Source organism: Penicillium coprophilum (assembly GCF_028826855.1).
Source record: "Penicillium coprophilum strain IBT 35676 chromosome Unknown utg000005l_segment0_segment0, whole genome shotgun sequence".
NCBI classification, from domain to species: domain Eukaryota; kingdom Fungi; phylum Ascomycota; class Eurotiomycetes; order Eurotiales; family Aspergillaceae; genus Penicillium; species Penicillium coprophilum.
Window position 1 is genome coordinate 806,090 of NW_026622724.1, and position 19,459 is coordinate 825,548.

General features: G+C 49.8%; 5 protein-coding genes across 5 annotated transcripts; 2 read left to right on the plus strand and 3 right to left on the minus strand.

The window, feature by feature from the left end:
• Positions 1–119: 119 nt before the first annotated feature.
• N7500_007889 (copper fist DNA-binding domain-containing protein) lies at positions 120–1,935 on the plus strand (the record flags this gene model as incomplete). Its single annotated transcript, XM_056679033.1, has 3 exons — positions 120–154; positions 207–367; positions 428–1,935. 3 exons carry the CDS (start codon positions 120–122, stop codon positions 1,933–1,935), a joined length of 1,704 nt encoding a protein of 567 aa, XP_056529405.1.
• Positions 1,936–2,377: 442 nt separating this feature from the next.
• On the minus strand, positions 2,378–6,897 carry N7500_007890 (ribosome biogenesis protein URB2; the record flags this gene model as incomplete). Its single annotated transcript, XM_056679034.1, has 2 exons — positions 2,378–6,811; positions 6,880–6,897. 2 exons carry the CDS (start codon positions 6,895–6,897, stop codon positions 2,378–2,380), a joined length of 4,452 nt encoding a protein of 1,483 aa, XP_056529406.1.
• Positions 6,898–7,156: 259 nt separating this feature from the next.
• Positions 7,157–7,801, plus strand: N7500_007891 (MICOS complex subunit MIC10; the record flags this gene model as incomplete). Its single annotated transcript, XM_056679035.1, has 3 exons — positions 7,157–7,231; positions 7,366–7,516; positions 7,752–7,801. 3 exons carry the CDS (start codon positions 7,157–7,159, stop codon positions 7,799–7,801), a joined length of 276 nt encoding a protein of 91 aa, XP_056529407.1.
• A 594-nt stretch (positions 7,802–8,395) lies between these two features.
• N7500_007892 (nucleobase cation symporter-1 family protein) lies at positions 8,396–10,355 on the minus strand (the record flags this gene model as incomplete). The annotated part of the gene is made up of 5 exons (XM_056679036.1): positions 8,396–8,929; positions 8,995–9,722; positions 9,773–10,022; positions 10,080–10,150; positions 10,256–10,355. The coding sequence occupies 5 exons, from the start codon at positions 10,353–10,355 to the stop codon at positions 8,396–8,398; spliced, it is 1,683 nt and encodes a 560-aa protein (XP_056529408.1).
• A 1,344-nt stretch (positions 10,356–11,699) lies between these two features.
• Positions 11,700–15,167, minus strand: N7500_007893 (putative 1-phosphatidylinositol-4,5-bisphosphate phosphodiesterase Plc1; the record flags this gene model as incomplete). The annotated part of the gene is made up of 1 exon (XM_056679037.1): positions 11,700–15,167. The coding sequence occupies one exon, from the start codon at positions 15,165–15,167 to the stop codon at positions 11,700–11,702; it is 3,468 nt and encodes a 1,155-aa protein (XP_056529409.1).
• Between the last annotated feature and the right edge of the window lie 4,292 nt (positions 15,168–19,459).

Here is a 19,459-nt window from a genome sequence, read left to right on the forward strand (position 1 = left end):
ATCGCATGCGCGGGGTATCGACTAACCGTTGGGGTTCTGCGACACACGGTTGCGACATTACGAATCAATTTTGCGTCTCATCTTAACTTCGACGGAATCATACATATCTATTCGCCAATATGCCTCTTGATGAAGAAGGTGCCAAGTGGTCCTGGTAGGAATATATCGTATGTTGTCAATGAAACCAGGCTAAATAGTTACACCAGTGAACCATGCATTCGAGGTCACCGATCGTCAAAATGCCAACACTTTGACAGACTTATGATGAAGGTCCCCAAAGCCGGGCGTCCTCTTGCAAAATGCCCCCACCCGAAAGGAACTTGCAGTTGTCAGAAGACATATGCCGTGATGGTCCGCATTCCGAAAGGTAGAGATGTCTTTGTCACCAAACTACCACACATGTGTTTGTTATACTAACTTGCTTCAGGTTCATCATGCTTATGTCGACCGCTCTATAAAGTCCCCATGGATGCCAATGACTCAACTCAGTCTCCCCCATCCTCCATGGTTTCAACATCGTCACCAGCACCGGGCAAAGTTCAAAAGTCTGGAAGAAGACAAAGTACTATGCAAGCAGCGCCTGGAAACATAGCACGGGCATTAGAAAATATGCCAGAGAAGGTTAAGCTCGAGGATGGAACGCCGAACTTGATTTCAGACTTCTCTTCACAGCCCAGGTTAAATGGTTCCCACGAATCTCCCACTGTGTCTACACAAAACAAAAAGACTTCATCGCCTACAGAAACTACCAGACAAGACTCGCAGTCTCCCCAAGTATCAAGCTGTTGCTCTCAAAAGTCAAAGCAGAAGCCAGCTACGCCAACTCCAGCCCCTACGGCGGCCGTTACACCGGCTCAAAATGGTGGATCTTGTTGCGGGGCGTCTCGCCCTTCTACGATAAACCAAGCTGTGTACACTGAGTCCGACCAGCAGCAGTTTCAACAACCTATTGCTTGGAATAACCAGAACTACATGCAGTTCCCCATTCCCCAAATGTCTCCATGGCAAAATTCCTCGATCTCCACACATGGAGACTACATGCATTCCACCATGCACCACGCACATCCTCAACACCCAAGCCTCCATAATGGGTACATGGGGATGATGCCACCACATTCTCAGCCCCAAGTACCGCCAATCGGAATCTCATATGGTGCCACTTCGCCGCCGTCTATAGCATACTCCAACTCGATGAGCGGTCTTGGCATCACACAGTCCTCCATGGGTTCATACATGCCCGACAACGTCGAGCCTTCCTACACTGTCCCACCAGGCGGCGATCCTTGTCACGACTGTAGATGTGGAGAAGACTGCCAGTGCCTTGGCTGCGCTGCTCATCCATTCAACACCACAACACGGAAGCACGTCCAAGAGATGGGTGCCATAATCACCTCCAACGGCGATGACAAGAATCCTGAAGTCATCAACCCTTACCAAGCCTCACCTTATCAGGGAGGCACCCCTTCGACTCCTTTCCCTTACTTCATGCAAAATACTTCTTCAATGGACCATGGCTTCCAGCCGATTCCATTTGATAGCTACTCAGACCCAAATTCCACCCTACCCAGCGGTTACTCCTCCCCTCTGTCGGCAAATCACCAGCTAAATCAGCAGTTGATGCATCCTTCAGAGTATTACACCCTGGAATACCCAGTCGGGTTACCAAACGCCTGTTCAGACGTGACAGGCAGCTGCCAATGTGGCAGCGATTGCAGCTGTGTTGGCTGTCTCACACACAGCGGCCACAACGGCCTTTCTCTGGACATGCCTACCCCCGAGTACCCCATTTCCCACACAGCGGACAAGCAAACCCAACCTTCGCGCCATGCCTCCCACACAAGTTCCGCTATGTCTCAGTCTTCGCGGATCCCGGTATTTGACAATGTTTCTGTGCCCTGCCTCAGTCCGCGCACTCTGGAGACTTCCATGATCTAGATGATCTACGGCTTGATGATTTTTCAACATCTTTCTCACCTCATTTTTTCGCGCTGTTTTTTGACCTTGCATGATTTATGACCTCCCATGATACCCTATCTAGAATCTCTGCTCTAGACGGCCACAGTAATAGATTACCTCTTTGGATGTAACTGATTAGGTCAAATCGTCCTTACTATTCAACTTTTCTTGTAGTGTCTTGTGCATCATTGCTTTGCTCGTAATCAACAGAAACCAGACAGGGCATGTATTGGCGTAGAAGCCAGTGATGCCCGAGTGCCAAGTCACATCTGCTTACCTTTTAAACCCCGGACATATCGGGACATTACTTGTATCTACATCCATCTTACTTTAAAATTGATATGATGATCATCAATGCATTGGGGGATATCATAATTCTTAAGCAAAAGATAGTATACAAAGGACAGCCACAAATCCCCAATCAACCCTTATTCCACTTTCCAAACTTCAGGTAGTCATCATAGAGCGACTTGAACACCGCACGACCAGAGACATCCAGCGCAGCGTTAAGCGCACGCATAGACTCACGCGACGTGACATCCAAAGCCGCATACAGACCAGGCAAGATGGCAGCCTTGACTTCCGGAGAAAGGGATCCACGCAGCGAACACTGCGCATACTCCATAACAACATACTGCAAGTACTGGCCCGCAATACGCTTCGCCTTCTTTGTCTGATCAGTCAGGGCCTCACGGGAAGCACCAGGCTGGGGACGCAGAACAGCCGAGACGGTAGGGTCGCACAGCGAGGTAAGCAGACGGGTGTAGTAGGTCGCGTGCGAGGCGTCGAGCGGAGCGAGCCAGAAGGGCTGCGAGAGGGTGGGTTGGAAGCGGGAGCGACCGCGTTTCCGGGACCGAGCGAAGAGACAGCCAAGTAGGCGCTGCATGGCGTTTACCACTAGATGAAAGCGGCCGCCGATCTTGAGACGTTGGAGGCTGAGGACAACGCCCATTAGTCGGCACAGGCGGGTGTAGATGGTTGGTGCGTAGGCTGGGGAGATCTGGGGGCCGATTTTGGAGGAGGCGCTTGCGATTGCGCCGAGAATGCTGTCAATGTTGCACTGGGTGAGACTGCGGGTGTGGATGCGGAGGAGGAGGTCCAGACATTCGGATGCGAAGCAGAATTGGTCGATGCTTGTGCTTTGGACGATGGCCTCGGTGAGGGACGTGCAGAGGAGGGAGATCTCGCGTGCTGCGGGGCTCTCTTTGTCTTCGACGGGTGGGAGCGAGGAAACGGCGAGGTAGAGCACTAGGAGTCTGTAGCCTGCGTTGTCGCCAACCAAGCCGAGTCCGCGGACTTCGCAGATTGTTTGGGTAATTTTTTCCACGGTCATGGAGCGGAAGCGTTCGGTGGTGGTTCGGATGAAGAGCTGCTGGTCCTCGGCATAGAGAGACTGCAGGGCAAGAGTCTCGGCGCATTGTAGGACCGGCTGGGTGATGTTCTCTTCGGGTCCCTTGGTGGCAAGAAGACGGCGACGGATTAATCGGGATGGTTCCGAATCAACGGTCATTTCCATGTAATTGTCAATTTTGGTCAGGAACTTCTCCACTTCGGCGTTGTTAGTGGCTAGATCTTCGAAATCCTCCAGAGCATCGATAGTCTTGATAATGGTTATTGTCTCCTCCATCTTCTGCTTCCTGCACTGGTCCTTCACGTGTTTCATGTCAGCCAACACGAAGTCAAACACTTTCTGGCGACAAGCGGCAAGTTCCTCCTCCGAAAAGGCTGTCTGCAGCTGCTTGCGGTGAACCCAGAGCTCGGACAAAGTCAATCTCAGAAGGTAACAGGCCATGGAGTCACGATCCACCTGCTTCATTTTAGCGGTTTGTTTTGTTGCCCGGGAAAAGAGTTTCTTGAACATCTTGTTCCGGTCATCCTCAGACAAAACCAGGAGCTTGGCTGAGATCGCGCGGTGCAGGCTTCGGAATGCTTTCATGATCTGAAGATCGAGGTCGCTACCCTCTAATGGTACAGCTCGAGCAGCAGTCCAGATGGGATCCCAGTCACTGGTCAGTGCGGCATCACATTTTGGCATGGCAGCCAACTTCGCCATCATAGTAATCATTCCGATTGTGACATTGGGAGAACTGTCCTGTTGAAGGAGGACATTTTGCAACTTGTTCAAAATGGTGGTCCTCAACCCCCGAGTGATCAGCGGCGCCGGAACCCTCTGCAAGCTCTCAATAAGCAGTTTGCGGTTGGAGGAGTCTGGCTCGATGGTCTCGTTGAGTAGAAGGGCAAGATCAGAGACAATGAAAGGAGCGTTGAGCATATATTCGTGGCAGACCACGCTCGCCCACGCCTGGAGGAACTTTGCTTCTTCTGCGACAGCCTCCAAGGGCAACGACGACGATTGGTATTGAGCAGCTGCCAGGGATAGAATGTGACGGAACAGACGGGATCGATCCTCAGAAGAGATAAGAGCCCAGACTTCCGGAACCCTGACGAGGGCCAGGAAGTAAGCTAGACCGAGGGTTGTTTTGGAATCCACAGTCTCTGTGCGGCCATCCCAGGGTGCCTTCATCGACTTCTTGGCATCCTTGGTTGAGATGGAGCTGACGAGTTCTATGACATCCTTGGTGGCTTTCACGAATGAGCCTGACTGCTCATCATTTGAGTATGCCTTAGTTGCGACAATCGAAAACCGGTAAGCCTCCCATGATTCGAGAGGGGCGAGTTGAACTTTGGTCAGGTCCTTGTGGTTGCGGTGAATAGTCTTGGCGGCGACTTCTACCAAAGGAGTGACTGCACCTGTCATAGTACTATCGGCTGACTCCAGGGTATTCTCTAGGAGATTCCGAACCAAGCGCCACAGACGCCATCTCCAGCGCAGAGCTTGTTTCGACGACAGAGTAGAGGTGATGGTTTCCAGGAGAGATTTCAAGATCTCTTCAGATTCCGGGAATGTTGAGACTCGGCCACGGAAGCTTGCCTCTGCAATAACAAACTTGGCGTAAGACTGAGGGGTATCCGCGACCTTGCCATTCTCGGCTCGCGTCTCGCTAGCAGCTGTACGCATCTGGGCAGCAATATGCGTCTCGGTGAGGGCAGTTCGCATCAGCTCCGAGTAAGCGTCCGCCAACTCATCATCTTCCCATACCGAGAACAGACTCAAATTGCTGTTAACCTGGCGAGCCTCCTCCACAATAACGAGTTGATTGTGCCACAATTCCATGAAGGTAGGCAAGTCTCTTGCGGCAGCGAAACCTCGCAACAAAGGCAACACGATCTTGCTCTTGATAATGTCGTAGTCCCTTCGTTTCCGAGAACCACTTTCGCGCCACTGCAATAGAACCTTGTCGAGCAACGCATCAAGAAGCTTACGTGAATCACGCAAACCAGAGTTTGGCAGGAAAATATCAACACCGAGACTAATAAACAGAGCCGTGACATTCCATTGAACCTTTTCAAGACCTTGTTCGAAAAGACCAGTGTAATTGGCATGCGCCAGAATGGTCTGAAGAGAAAGACCAACCTTTCGGTCGAGAGCTATCTGGAGGAGGTGCTCCAATACCGAGATAAACTTGGAAGAGAAGGTAGCGAAGTCTTCCTCCTTTGCAGTAGAGAACGCTAGCTCTGCAACAGCGACGAATAAAGTCTCCAACCACGGAGCTTCATGTGTCTGTCTCCGGAACACATCTCGAGGAACAGCACGCACGGCGTTGTCAAAAAGCTCAGGGAGAAGCTCCACTGATCGCCAAGGATGAATGCAAGCTTCATTGCTTGCTTTGTTCTCCTTGGCCACAGCAAACTCGCGAATGATCGGCCTGAAGGTATCAGTCACTGGTTTGACCGAGCTCCAATCGGGCTCATCCTGAGAATAATCGATGCCAGAGCCTCCACGCTCGAAAAATGCTGCACGAGCGGGAAGTAAGACATGAAGGGCAAGAATGCGCTCAATCGCATGCAGGAGAGTGGCTCGCTCGTCCGTGTCGAGTTTGGCAGACCGAAGGCAAATCTGGAGCCTAAGTGCGTGAGCGAAGCAATGTCTCGCGAAAAATTCATTGCTGGACTTGTTGTCCATATCATCTTCGCGGTAAGACCTCGATTCCCATAGCTCCACCACCGCAGGGAACACGTACAGCAGGTGCTGAAGATCGGTTGTTGTCCCCTCATGCGAGAACTGCTTAGCAGCCACGGCAGCTACCCGGAATGCTCGACCTAGCAGCATAGCGACAGCCTCGGGCTCACCCCTCAGCGCAAGCTTCAAATGAGAGTTTGCCACCCCATCAGTGCCTGTTGTGCGGTGCGTAAGTGTCACAAATCCGTGTAGACAATCCAAGGCGCGAATGAAGGCGAGGAAGCATGCTGCGGGGTTCTGACGTTGCTCCTCCATATCCACATCCATGGCGTCTGGGTCATTCTCAGTTGTCATTCTCTTGCGTTTTTTCCCTTGGTTTCCGCGGCGATCATCTCGTGTCGGGGATCCAGACAGTGTGTGACTCGAGTCGGAGTCAGAACTTAGGGTTGCAATGCTGTTTCCCAGACCGGAAAAGATATCGGCCTCCAAATCTTCAAATGTATCGCATAGAATCGACAAGAATTTTTGATCTTTAAGAATAGCAGCGAGGTTCTTAGGCGAAATCAGGTCGATGAGCTGTCGTAATAAGAGGAACGAAGCCGCATCCACTCTGTAGTTCTTCCCACTTCTCAGTCTCTTCAATAGCCATCGCAGAACCCATTCCTCCTTCGGGGTAGCGTTTGTTTGAATCTTAACATCTCGGTGAACTTCCGGGTGACTTTCACATAGTGTCAAATCCACACCGATAATCTGTGCCGCTTCGTGAATCTGGGTTGTCGGACTGGCGGTGCCCTTCTCGAGGCGGAGTAGCGCCTCTTGCGATGAGCGCGGACGCTGTGGAAGCGCAACACATTAGATTTCAGAAAAAAGTCTTCGAGTATTTCAAGATATATTGAGCTTACCTCCGCAATCGACGGCATCTCGAAAAAAGCAAATTATTCGAGAGGGTGGTGGTTATTTGTCGAGAAAAAAAAAAAGAGTCCAAAAGAAGAAAAACCGCGGATTGCTCCGACCGCCTTTGGTCGAATTGACTCGGTCCGCCGAACCTCCCAAACTCCTTGCACTCCACACGCCTCCATTCACCTCTATAATTCCACATCATTGCAACTAGTTCGTGTTCTGCCCGGGTTTAGCTCCGGCTCAATAGATGCTAACAGCCACCCCAATAGATCTATCGCAATGGCCGAATCCACTCAACCCGGGGCGATCGCGCGCGCCACCAAGCCCGTCAGCGAAGCTTTGCTTAACGAGAAGGTATGAGCTAGCTGGGATTTTCAATTGAGAGAGATCGCAAAATTGAGTCATACTATTGATATATATGACGACTGTCTCGATTTGGGAGCAAAAATGAGAGAACCCGCGGCTAACCTTCAACGTCATACAATTAGTGGGACCGCGCCATCTCCTCTGTGATTATCAAGTCTTCCCTCGGTCTGTCTTTCGGTGTTGTCTTCTCCGTGCTCCTCTTCAAGCGCAGAGCTTGGCCCGCGTGGGTTGGTCTCGGCTTCGGTGCCGGTCGTGCTTGGGAAGAGGCTGATGGTATGTTCATATCTATATTTCATTTGGGTTGCGGGCTTGTACAAGGGCCTTTGGTGAAGTTGGAGCTTGGGGTCCCTGTGAACAAGCTCCGTTAGGCTTGAGCAGAGGCTGCTTGCTCGGAAATTTTTAGCTTCGAGCTTCGCAGCCCCTCAACAGTGGCCCGGCTATCCGCTTTTCCCCGAGCCTGCCTGCCCAACTCCAAGATTCACAGATGACTGAGCTAACTTATACTTAGCCTCCTTCCGCCGCGGTGACTCCCCTATCAGAGATGCTCTGCGCCGTTAAAGAATGACTTCCAAGTGTGTACGATACATTGTACAGAAGGCAAGAGGCCATCAATGAATGGTTGTCTTCGGCCCAGAGAAGAATTGGTATACCGGTATTCACCAAACGACCACCAATACCGAACGAGGTGTTTTCTTGAGTTTGTACCCCCGTCTTTTGAATTAGGAAACATGATTGAATAGAAAACATGTCCTGGCCCTTCACTTTCAAAGCTTGCCTTCAGTAATTTCAGATTTTGGTCCCATGAGAGAATGAGACATAATTTAATTCAAGAACACCCGAGCTCATATTGATATTTCTCCTAGCTACTCAGACTATGCAGACGTGAGGGTATTACTGATTACTCACAGACATGCAGTCTGCTTCAACTTAGTATGTTTGATGGAATCGTAGAGTCCGGGTCATAGAGGATAGTCCGGGGGAGGCCCATCTCTGGAACCTATCAACCCAGGAAGCAATCAATTGTCATCTCATCGTAAATATATCCCGAATAGGGGGAAAAAATTATATATATCCAAGCCCGCTCGATAGCAATAGCACCAGCAAACCAATATCGAAAGAGAACGCCGTCCATAAACCAAGACCCAAGCCCGCTCAAAGCTTCCTGTCCAAAGTACTCGGATGTTTCCGATCATCCGACCCAGCCACATCATCAAACGACCTCCGATCAGCATACCCATGACCCTCCAAGTCAGTAGGATCTTTCCCATATGCAACAGAGAGATCCTCGGCATCGACGTCAACCTCATTCCAGGTAGCGCTTGTCGCAGGAACGGGGAAGAACCACGTCAGAGCAAAGTACACGACACCGGAAACAATGACACCGGTGAAATAGTTGACATTGTAGATATATTCCGCCCCAATAGGGACCTTGCATCCAACAGCACCAGCGAAGCCAACAATGTTGATCAGAATGCCGCAGATGTAAGCGGTATAGGCGCGCCAGGAGAAACCCAAGGTGTAGTAGTAAGGGTCTGACTCGCTGGCGCTGTAGAGAGATTTGATATCTAGGTAGCCCTTGCGGACGATGTAGTAATCACAGATCATGACACCGGCAATGGCGGAGAGGAAGAGGGAGTAGGCCGAGAGGTATGTTGTGAAGTTGTTTGAGCCGGAGACAAGGTTCCACTAGAGATGTTGTTAATTTTGGCCATGGTTATATTGGGGGATTTGAATAAAGTGGGAGAACATACTGGACACATAGCTAGACCGACGATCGCGCAGATGTAACTACCGCGTCGGACGGTCATGTATCGGGGCAGTAGTGCAGTCAGGTCAGTTCCTGCTGAGATCGAGTTGGCGGCGATGTTTGTTCCAAGCTGGGCTAGGGAAAATCCGGTGGCGATGACGAAGATACCGAAGCGCTGACCGGAGCTGGCTCCATCGAGGAATTTTCCGAGGAGATCAAGGGGGTTCCATGTGTAGCCATCGTGGAAGATGACTGATGAGGAGGAGGACACGATGATTCCAATGAAGGAGGTGACGCCAAAACCGACAGGAATAGTCAATAGCTGGGACCAGACAGCATCTTTTGGTGTTCGTGCAAATCGTGAGAAATCGGGGTTATTCATAATGAGTGCTGCGAAGTTTCCGATGCACGACATGATTCCCTTCACCATTGCCCATGAAAGATCGCTTCCGTGGACGGTGTTAGGCTGGTGGATAATCGGGCCGAGACCGTTAGCACGGGAGATGGCCCAGGCAAAGAAAGCGATGGCAGCGATTGGAGAGTAGACTGCCTTGACGGTGAACAAATGGCGGACTTTGTGAACGGGGAACCACAAGGCTGGAAGCGAGAGCATCCAGAATAGGAAGAAGCTGACGAAGTTCTTGGTGTCGACGCCGGCGCTGGCAGAAAGGCCATTGTGAAGGTTGCGGTAGCTCGGCCAAATAGCCTCGATCATCAAAGTCACACACTGGCCTAGCAATGTATAAGTATGCATACTTCCACCGGATCGGAAAGATACGTACCTCCGATATAACTTTGCACGCCATACCAAATGATAGCCATCACCACACGGTTGAGAACGGGCCATAAAGAGCCCCATATTCCAAATGAAGCTCGAGCTGTGACGGGAAAAGAGATGTGATAGACAGCACCAATCCGTCCAGTCAGACACACAAAAGCTGCAGCCACGAAATATCCGACCCAAACACAGATCCAGGATTGCCACCATGAGAGACCGTCGACGATCATCGAGGAGGAGATCATCCATGTGTTCTATATTTTGTGTTAGATGGTGCTGGGATTTATTGGGCACCATTTCGATATACTAACGATGTTCAATGAGTCCGCAATCCAGAAAGCAATAAAGTTGATCCACTTCCATTGGCGTCTTTCGGGTTCGACTGTAGTGTAGTTTTCATTGATTAGTCTTTGTATTCTCTGTAGGGCACGCCGAGGGTGATGGATAAAGGGAGGAACTGAGAGTCTATTAATCTAAATCGTCTTACCTGGTCGTAAATCATTGTTGGTCAACATCATCTGGGCATTGGTGAGTCCCGCCTCTTCTTCTACGGCCACCTTGTTGAGAATCCATTTGAGTTTGGACATATTGGCTGGACGTGTAGACTTGTAGCTGCTAACAGTTGCTAGTAGAAGGGCAGCGGAGCAAACAATAAGTATTTATACAAAGCTATGCGGGGAAGAAGAAAAAGAAGCACAAAGACGGGGGATAAGTCGTATAATATAACATCGCCCACGTGGAATGATTTGGACCATATCACATCCATACCCGGGATTGAATCCTGTTCTCCCCGAGTGCGATAAGAGAGCAGTTGGCTGTGGGTCTCCGACCAAGCCTTGGGGTAGGAACAGCTGCATGGCCTGAGCTAGTATACGCCTATCATGACCGAATCAGCTCAAGTAAAAAGTCAAGAAAGCCGTCGTTATCGGCAAAGGATGGCATCCTTGGGAATACTGGCCCCGCTAGCCCCCACAAAATGAATATTAGCGGTGGTTGTGATTGGTCGGCTGTAATCTATGCTTCGATATGGAGAAAGCTGGAGATAGAAAAGTCCCTTGGCGCTGACTCGATGAGATCGAGTAATAAGATAGGTCACGTGTTGGGGCCTCAGGCCAATCATTACACACATATATAAGAAAGCCCTCTATTTCTTAAGACACTCGTTCAACAAATCTGTCAGATAAAAGCAAAAACTCATACAATCCGTGCGAAGACTGGATATACATAAAAGTGGTATCTGAGCGTGGAAGATGATATCATTGAATTGACAGATCAACTGTGAGAGCCTCCTAAAAATGAAAAATCCAAAGTCCCTATGCTATGATGATAAAACGAGATGAACTAAAAGAGTTGATCCAGTGAGCCAGCCACCTATATATTCTCCGGTGTGATTGACTCCCTCAAATGCAATGATGATGACGGAATCGAATTCCCCCCCAAATCCTATGCGGACAGATAGCGCAACAAAAGAAATGTGATGACAATAAAAGATATAAGTTGGATCAAACAAACAAAGTGAAAAAGACAGAGAGAAGAAAAGATGGGACGAAACAAACAAATCTCCCAGTCGAATACATAGCCGGATGGTCAGTTTCCGGATTTGTCGCAGACAAGTGACAGGACATGGAAAATGAACAAGATAATACCAACGGTAAATGGCAAAAAGAAAACTGGAAGCAACTTGGGGGGGTATCGCTGTGACGGGTATGGATGACAATGGCGTAATAAACAAAACGTCCGACAATGTAGGTAAGTACATATGAGAGCAAAGAGTGAGATATGATGCAGTATAAAGACAAACGCCGGAACCTTGGTTGATGCTGACATGGATAGAAACAAGATTCCAGATCGAAGAGAACGATGAGAGGAAAGACCAGCGCAAAGCTGCAGTGGTCGACATCGAGGCGGCGAGATAAGATGTGATACCACTCTCATTGCATGAGTGATGAGTTTGACGTTGTTGTTGACACAGTGGGTGTCAGGTTAGGAGAGCCTTCTTTGTCCTCAGGGGGAGAATCGCTGCGGTCCTGTGCTTGATCCCTTTCGCGCTCGGCCGACGAGGAGCGTTTGAAGACAGTCTGGCCGATTTGGCGCAAAATACCCATGCGCTCGGCACGGAGCTCTTCGAGGTCCAGACGCTGAACAGCGATGGGATCTTCCTTTGAGATCTTGCAGAAAAGCGTCGAGAACAAGTACTGATCGCCACTGGCATCGTAAAGAGGCAAGTAACGGTAACCTTGTGACAGGCTGGTGAGCTTGGCGGTAAAAGTGGCAAGCTGCACGCTGTTGTTATTGCCCGCACTGCGACCGTCCATTGAGCTCCAGACCGTCCATCGGACAAATACAAGATCGGGATATTTGGTCTCCAGCGACAGCTTAAACTTGTCATTGAAAACGGGGCTGTAGCCATTACTTTGCTCAATCTTGGTGCGACGACGGTGCGGATACCCGATGCCGGACATACCGTTGCGCGCTGAGGCATCCATACCACCTTCGCCGAGGACAAAGCTCTGACCACGATCATCAGCACTGAACATCTCGATCTCGACGTAGGGGTTGATGCTATCGTCCTGTCCGATAGTGCGGGGACGAGGGAGTTGCTGTGCTGAAATGACGTCGATCGAGAATCGAATCAATTTGCGCTCCATTTTGCGCTTCTGATTTCCATCACCAACAGCCGGGAGACGAAGGCTCTCGGGTTTGAGGATGTACCCAGTGCGATCAGTGCCAGCAGCAAACATAGCCTGATTCATTTGCATGCCGATGTCGTAGGTTTGCCAGTTAAGCGCGGCCATTTGCACACCACGACGCCAGAACTTGTTCGGGTCAAAGTTGGATGAACGAAGTCGGAATCCGGAAGGATACACCCGTGTGAGGTACTTGCGGTTGTGTGCCTCTAGTGCAACCTTGTTGTCGTGACTCTGACAGATGCTCTCGAAAGATCGTTCGGCAAACGAGTATACATGGTTGTATCGTCTGCTCTCTGGGGACGAGAAGCTGTGCCACTTGTAGCCACGAGTGTAGACACCCAAGTCTGAGAGAGGCTTGGTGATCTTGCTTTTCTGGCGCCGCTTTTTCTTTTTGTCGGTATGAACAGACACTAGCGCTCCGTCACTGTCCTCAGTTGCACTGCTCATGCTCGTAGCAGTAAGCGAGCGCCTATCCGACACCAAAGGGCCGATGCTGTCGACCGGACCAATCGTAGGAGGACTCGAGAGTGAGGGAAGGGGCAGGCTGTTCATCTCAGGAGGTGTTGGTCGCACAAATGGCGTACTAGCACTGCGTTTGCGGCCGTGGGTGCCGACGGAGCCAGCGTTTCCTTGGCGGGGATCAAATTGGGTCTCGTCGCAAGTCTTAACTTTGACTAGAATAAAACCCTTGAGCTCTTCGGGCGACGGAAGGATATGACAGTTGGTCATCAAGGGCTCGAGGATAAGCCGTTCCTTGAATGTTTCCTTCATGATCTTGACCATTGCCAATTGCTGTTCCGGGTTGCAGTGCACCTCAAGAGACAGAATAAGAGGGAAGTCGCATGTGATGAAAGCGTATCGATTGATGACAGTAATGCAATCTGCAAAGAAAACACTAGTTGTTAAAGTCCGCCCGTGAGAAACGATGGGGCGTCCATCAGCGCCATCCCAGCAATCGATCTCGATACAACGACACCCCTGCTGAAGCGCGCTGACATAAGCCTCGGTGCTTGATGCACCAGCCACTTGGCGGCCCAGGAGATAAGTGTTGTGAGAGCTCGAGATGAAGTATTCGTTTAACGGCCGGTCGAATTTTGACTGGGGAGCACGCGAAGCGTAGACCCCGTTGCTGGAAGAAGACAAGAACGCAGCGAATGCATCAAGGTTCATCCGCGACACAGGTGGAGGAAGCTCCGATCCTTCCGCAGAAGGGGTGCGAGATTTAGAGGCCCGCCGAACGTACTTGTCGAACAGTGCAGTCCAGTAGACTCGGTCAGATTCAATATCTTCGTTTTGCACTTCATGAAGGAAAGTCAAAAATTCCGCCCGGGTCATGCCTTCCTTCGGTTTTGCGGTGTGAAGTTTGAATATGTCTTTGACATCCTTTCGTTCCTTCAAACGCAGAAGGAAATCTTTGAATTCGGAGAAATCCAACTTGCCGTTATGGGCAGCGTCAGCTTTCGTGAACTGTGCCCGAAGCATGTTCTTGGAACAGTTAATATGCAAGCTGCGGCAGACCTTCTCCACAGCGGCGAGATCAAGACTTTGCTCCTCTATTGGAGGAGGACCTTGCGGGAAGAGTCTCGACATTTCGCGCTGCCAGTGTGCCTGCAGAACCGCTTCGCTTTGACTCGAACCTGCGAGACCAGACATGAGGTCAATTCTGTACCGAGAAATATGCTCAAGAGTGGTGATCCACAGGTCAAGAATACGGTCGCTAGGCGCGATGAGATGCAAGGTTTTGACTGTTCGACCCTTCGAGCGGTCCGAGTCTGCAATGACAATGGTGAACCATCGGCGCTCCAAATCTTCCGGAATTTGATGTTCTTCGCGGTAGTTGCGAGCGTCGGCACCGACACGAATTTCTTTGATATCATCGATATAAAAGCGTTTTGCGGGGTTGGAGACATCCCAAAAAACCTTGGCGGCATCTAGGTCTAGGAAAAAACGAACTTGCTTCCTGCGTTTCTTAGTTACCTTGGTTAGGACTGTGCCTCGCTGCACAGCAGAGTCTATCTTGGGCGCGACGGCAACCGCTGGAACGGGAGCAGCTTCGCGAGTCATATTCATATAACTCTCGCTGCGAAGACTGGATGCCTCCGAGCCAGCCCATGGGCCCAGATTGTCCAAGGCTTCGCCAGATTCATCATCGTTGCTCGACTCAATGGCGCTGTCTCGGACAGGTTGAGGGCCAGTTTTGCTATCACTGCGCCGGCGCATGATGATGGGACCTGTGCTTCGGTCTCGTTTGTCGTTTTGGGATGTAGACTGCCTTCTACGGGTGAGTTTGTTGGCGGCGCCTCTTGAGATTCGTCTCATTAGGCCTGGCGCCTTGGTGGACACAGCAGGGTCATTCAAGCTGGAGGAATTTGCATTTCCGGGAACGGCCATTATAGACTCGCCGAGTTCGAGGGGGCCTGGCGTAGGCAGGAAAGGACCATTCATTCGGCCACAGTATCCCTCGCTAGCAGGATGTAGGGGAGTGCCAGTAGGGGTGAAAGTGTAGGGTGTGCCGGGAGCAGGTAAAGAAGAGGTGGGAGTAGAGGTCGGAGAAGAGGTGAAAGAAGGTGCAGAAGATTGGAGAGGGCCAGGTGGTAATGATGTGACAACATGTTGTAGAGAGGTCGGCTGAGGGAGAGATGTCGCAAGTTTTAAGTTGGATTGGGTGTCGGCATCCAGTGTCGGGGAGGTAGTAGTAGCATAAGCCATGACGACTATCTATCAAAGACGACAGCTCAGCTGTCGATAGGAAAAGAAATCTGAGCCTGTGAGATATCGCGCCAACGTCCGAGTCACCTGGACTCAGAAATGGACGAATGGATAACAGCGTATTGGACCGGCCTACTGTCAAGGTTCGCAAGGCTGCCGCCTGTCAGGATTGTTATGCGATCCGAGCCAAAAGAGAAAGTAGAGTATTCTGACACGGTAAGAAAATGATTGTTCAGCCACGTCCTCAGCAGAAGTTCACCGTTCTCGAACTTTGCTGCATCTTGGCCAGGATTGGGTGTAATGCGGAGGCCCTGCCGGAGAGCAGCTCACAAGAGTAAAAAAAAATCGCAACAAAAGAAGAGTTGAGCGATTAAAAAAAAAAATGAGGTCCCTGATAACAATTGCAAAGGGCACTGGCCCTGTGCAATGGCCAATCTCCAACGAGGGATATGCTCAGCCGGTGCTAACCACTTGGGACAGACGTCACAAACGAAATCGACCGGGGAATGTTTTCCAGCCTCAAGGAAGTGGAGCGCAAGTTCTGGTCTTGCTTCTTTAGGAGCCCGGCTGATTCTCTGTGTGTTCTTCCAATGATACCAATGCTACCCCTCTCTTATGCGTGTCGATCTGCCGGTGCGTGGGGGAGGCTGCTGCTCTGCACCGGAAGCGGGGGGGTGTTGTGATATGGACTAATTGATCGTGGAAGCACCGAGTGGCTCGGGGAAGGGGACGCGGAACCGGTGCGAAATTGAAGGGCGTGCGCCAAAACGAGGCAAAGGCTGAATGCAATGCGTATGCAGGTATCGTTACCAGATATCAGGAAAGAGCCCCAAGAACCGGCTTTGGGTGCTTGCGGAAATAGACAGTAGCAGCGAGAAAAGTTACTAAGAGTCAAAGATTGACCTAGTCAGACAAAGGCGGCGCGCGATTGGGTGCGATTGGAGACTAGCGATGCGGCAGGCGAAGGGAATACCCGTGCTAAAGTGCAGGGAATGTTTTCCCTCGGCGCAACGATACTAGGATAGGAGAATGCGAGGAAAATCGGGGATTGCGACAGAGTTGCCAACGCAGTGGATGCAGGCGGTCGAAAGGGGAAAAGCGAACAATCTGCGACTGGGCCAAGTTGGGGGAGCTCGCTGATGTTAAATTGTTTAGTGCCGTTTTTAAGGATCACTGCGAGCTGATCCAGTTGCTGCACGGTTACGTGGTGGCCACTAAGTCCGTATGCAAGTTTTGGAGTCGGTTAAACCGCGGAAGTTCTGATCATGCGAGAGGGAAAAGACCTGCGTTGTCCTTATCGTATGAGTATAAACCTTTCTGTCTCAAGGAGAGGGAAGTTATTGAAAAAGAGTCGGGCTGAAGGGGGTGGGGGAAAAAAGAAAAATAATTAAATCAATGAATGCCAATTCCGCGAATTGAAGCTGCAGTGGGTACGGAGTACTTACGATAGACGTAGCATGCGGTATGGGAAATGCTGTACTGAATACTCGTATTGTTCGGTAACGTTGGTAATACAATGGCTCCGTAACAAATCGAAGTATGTCGTAATTTTGATATCTTTTCTTCTTTCTTCTCCGTTGCTTTTTCTGTTCAAGGATTAACATATTGATCAAAAGACACGTCGAATTCAAATTGTGACCGCTAATATACCAAATGTGATGTGGAAATGGGAGAGCGTATAAGTAGAGTTGGGTGAGAGTAAAAGAATTCCAAGACTCACCAGTGTATATATGAGCCACAAATCAGCGGGAATGAGGCTGAGATCTTGAGGGGATCAAAAGAAAATGCAACAAAGGATTCTTTAGCGAAGAGAAAGCAAAAGGGGAGGACCTTTGAAATTAAATACCATGGAAACAATTGCTCATTTCCTTTAGGCATGCCCCTACAGTTAGGTACTACTTCAATACCCAAGTGCCTATCAAAATACAGAGCTGCCTACCACGAGATGACGATGCGGAATGATTGCCAGACGGAAACCCGTCGCGCAATATCATTGGACGATCCTCGGAATTCCTGGGGAATGTTATCGGCCAAACGGGGACGATCTGTGTTTCAATTGTGTTGGACGGGAGCCCTAAAAGGACCGGGAACTTCTAATTGCCCCAACTACAATCTACCTATGACAGACTCTCCTGAATCTTTCACGGTGTGGAAAGGGGGTGATCCATTTCTGTCTAATCGGCATTCATATTTAATAATAATTCCATGTCCCGAGAGATTATGGATTATGGTGGGTACAAAAAAAAGCAGTTTATTTCATTCAGACTCCTATAGTCCGAGACACCGCCGGGCTCCAGTTCCCCCACATCGCAACCTACTTGGCTAAACTAGTTTAGTATGATAATTATTTTTTTTGGATGTATGTTGTACACTGCTAGACTGTGACGGTCATTCTTAACCTATATTACATCAGTGGAATTTCCTGCCTAGCACCGACAGAGCGGTCCTGGGGAAGATATGCGGAGGCTTCGGATTGCTGCGTTTTGATCGCGAGGTTGATTAGACTTTCCTGTTCTCGCTGTGATACACGGCCTTATCTAACATTGCGTTTTCTTGTATTTCTCTATGTTTGTGTGCATTGTTCACTGGTCAGACGCCTATCTGTGCCCAAGCCTTGAGACAAAAAAAAAACAAAGTGAGTTGATGGCGACGCACATCGTCATTTCCTCCTATTCGACACCTTGGTGGGGTGTAAATGGTGGGATGTACAGTGTACACCGCAAATCTCACTACTGTCCGGAGTATAGGGTCTGTGTACGTTATAGTACACCGTCATCTATAGCACGGAAATGTTGAGATTCAAACCCTGCACCGGTGAGGATTGTTGTGGCAGTGAAACGTGGGTGGAGTGGACTATCAGAAATAAAAACAGATCGTCGAGTTTGTTTCTGTTTTCTCTCGAACACTCCGCAAAATATCATTTTTGAACGTTAGGAGTATTTGGTGCAAAGGTTTTATCCGTTCCGCCCTACAAGGCCCGCACTTCGCGTGGCCACTACCCCGTTGACACCATACTCGGCTCTTCTTTTGAGGGTTTCTTGCTTATTAGCTCGGTCTCAGGTCTCAGCTCGGCTCGTACCTGTCAAGGCATGTAGTGATACAAAATGTACGCAGAATGTGACCAGCCGCAATGTGCACAATAACATGTGCGGGTCAACCCCGCAACCGTTGAAATGATGAGCTGGCGATGCCGTGCTTCACCATTTCCTTGATTCTTTCGACAAATCTCTGCCGCTACAGCCGGAGAAAAGAAAGATGATTCCCCTCACACTGTCTTGGTCCCGCGCTCCTGCACGTTACCCAAGTTGGCTGTTGAATGAAGTTAGCGTTGTTCAAGGGCGATAGCCTCTTCTGGTCCTGACAGCCGCATCAACCTAGCAACTCCTGACAAGGATCTTGTTCCGACCTCAGACGATATTCCCATAGTGATTAGATACATACTCGGATGTCTGAGAGCCTCACATACCTTCGCAACTTCTTTGGCACAGGCCTCTCCTTGCTGTTTTGCATGCGTTGCAATATCGGAAAATACAATAGGTAGGAATATCCCAAAGGGGCAATAGACATCACCTTTTGCTTTTTTATTCCGTGCTGAACTTCCTTTGATTCAATGCAGATACCCTAGGATCAGATGACTCATATATCAACTCCATAACCACACTTTTGACACCAGCGTTGACCGTGTCTATCCATGCTCCGTGCGCTATCAACCTATCAACGTGATATCGTGCAGGGCGGTTGTGGCGGGACAAGAGTACCGTCGGTTTCCCAAGGAGATATCAACGGCAAAATAGATTAAAACTTGCAGGGAATTCAAAACAAATTCTTTTATTATTTGACTATGTATATTGAAGCACCATGTAATCAAAGAGATCCTCAAGTCAAGTCTTGATTTATTCATATTATAATTATATGCTGTTTCTTGCCAACTTGCACTAGCCCCAGTATACCCCACTCAGGAACGAAGGTAACAAAGAGCGGTGGCTGAAGCAAGGATCTGCGGGTTCTTAAACAGCCACGCATCTCCGATGACAGCAACACGATAGTTTTTGGTGAAAACATCCTGACCGCTAATCACTGTGCCTCGGGTGATCCATAATTCAAACAGCCAGTCAGCGATCTCCACCAGGATCAGACAGGGGGGGTATATGCAGACGGGATGAGGAGGGGAGGTGGTTATCGAACCTCATTTGCCGAAGTTGTTCTTCGTACTCAATAGTGTACTGGGTACATATGCACAATGTGAAGAACTCGGGCTATCATGCCACGCTTCCACCGATATGGTTTTCTAG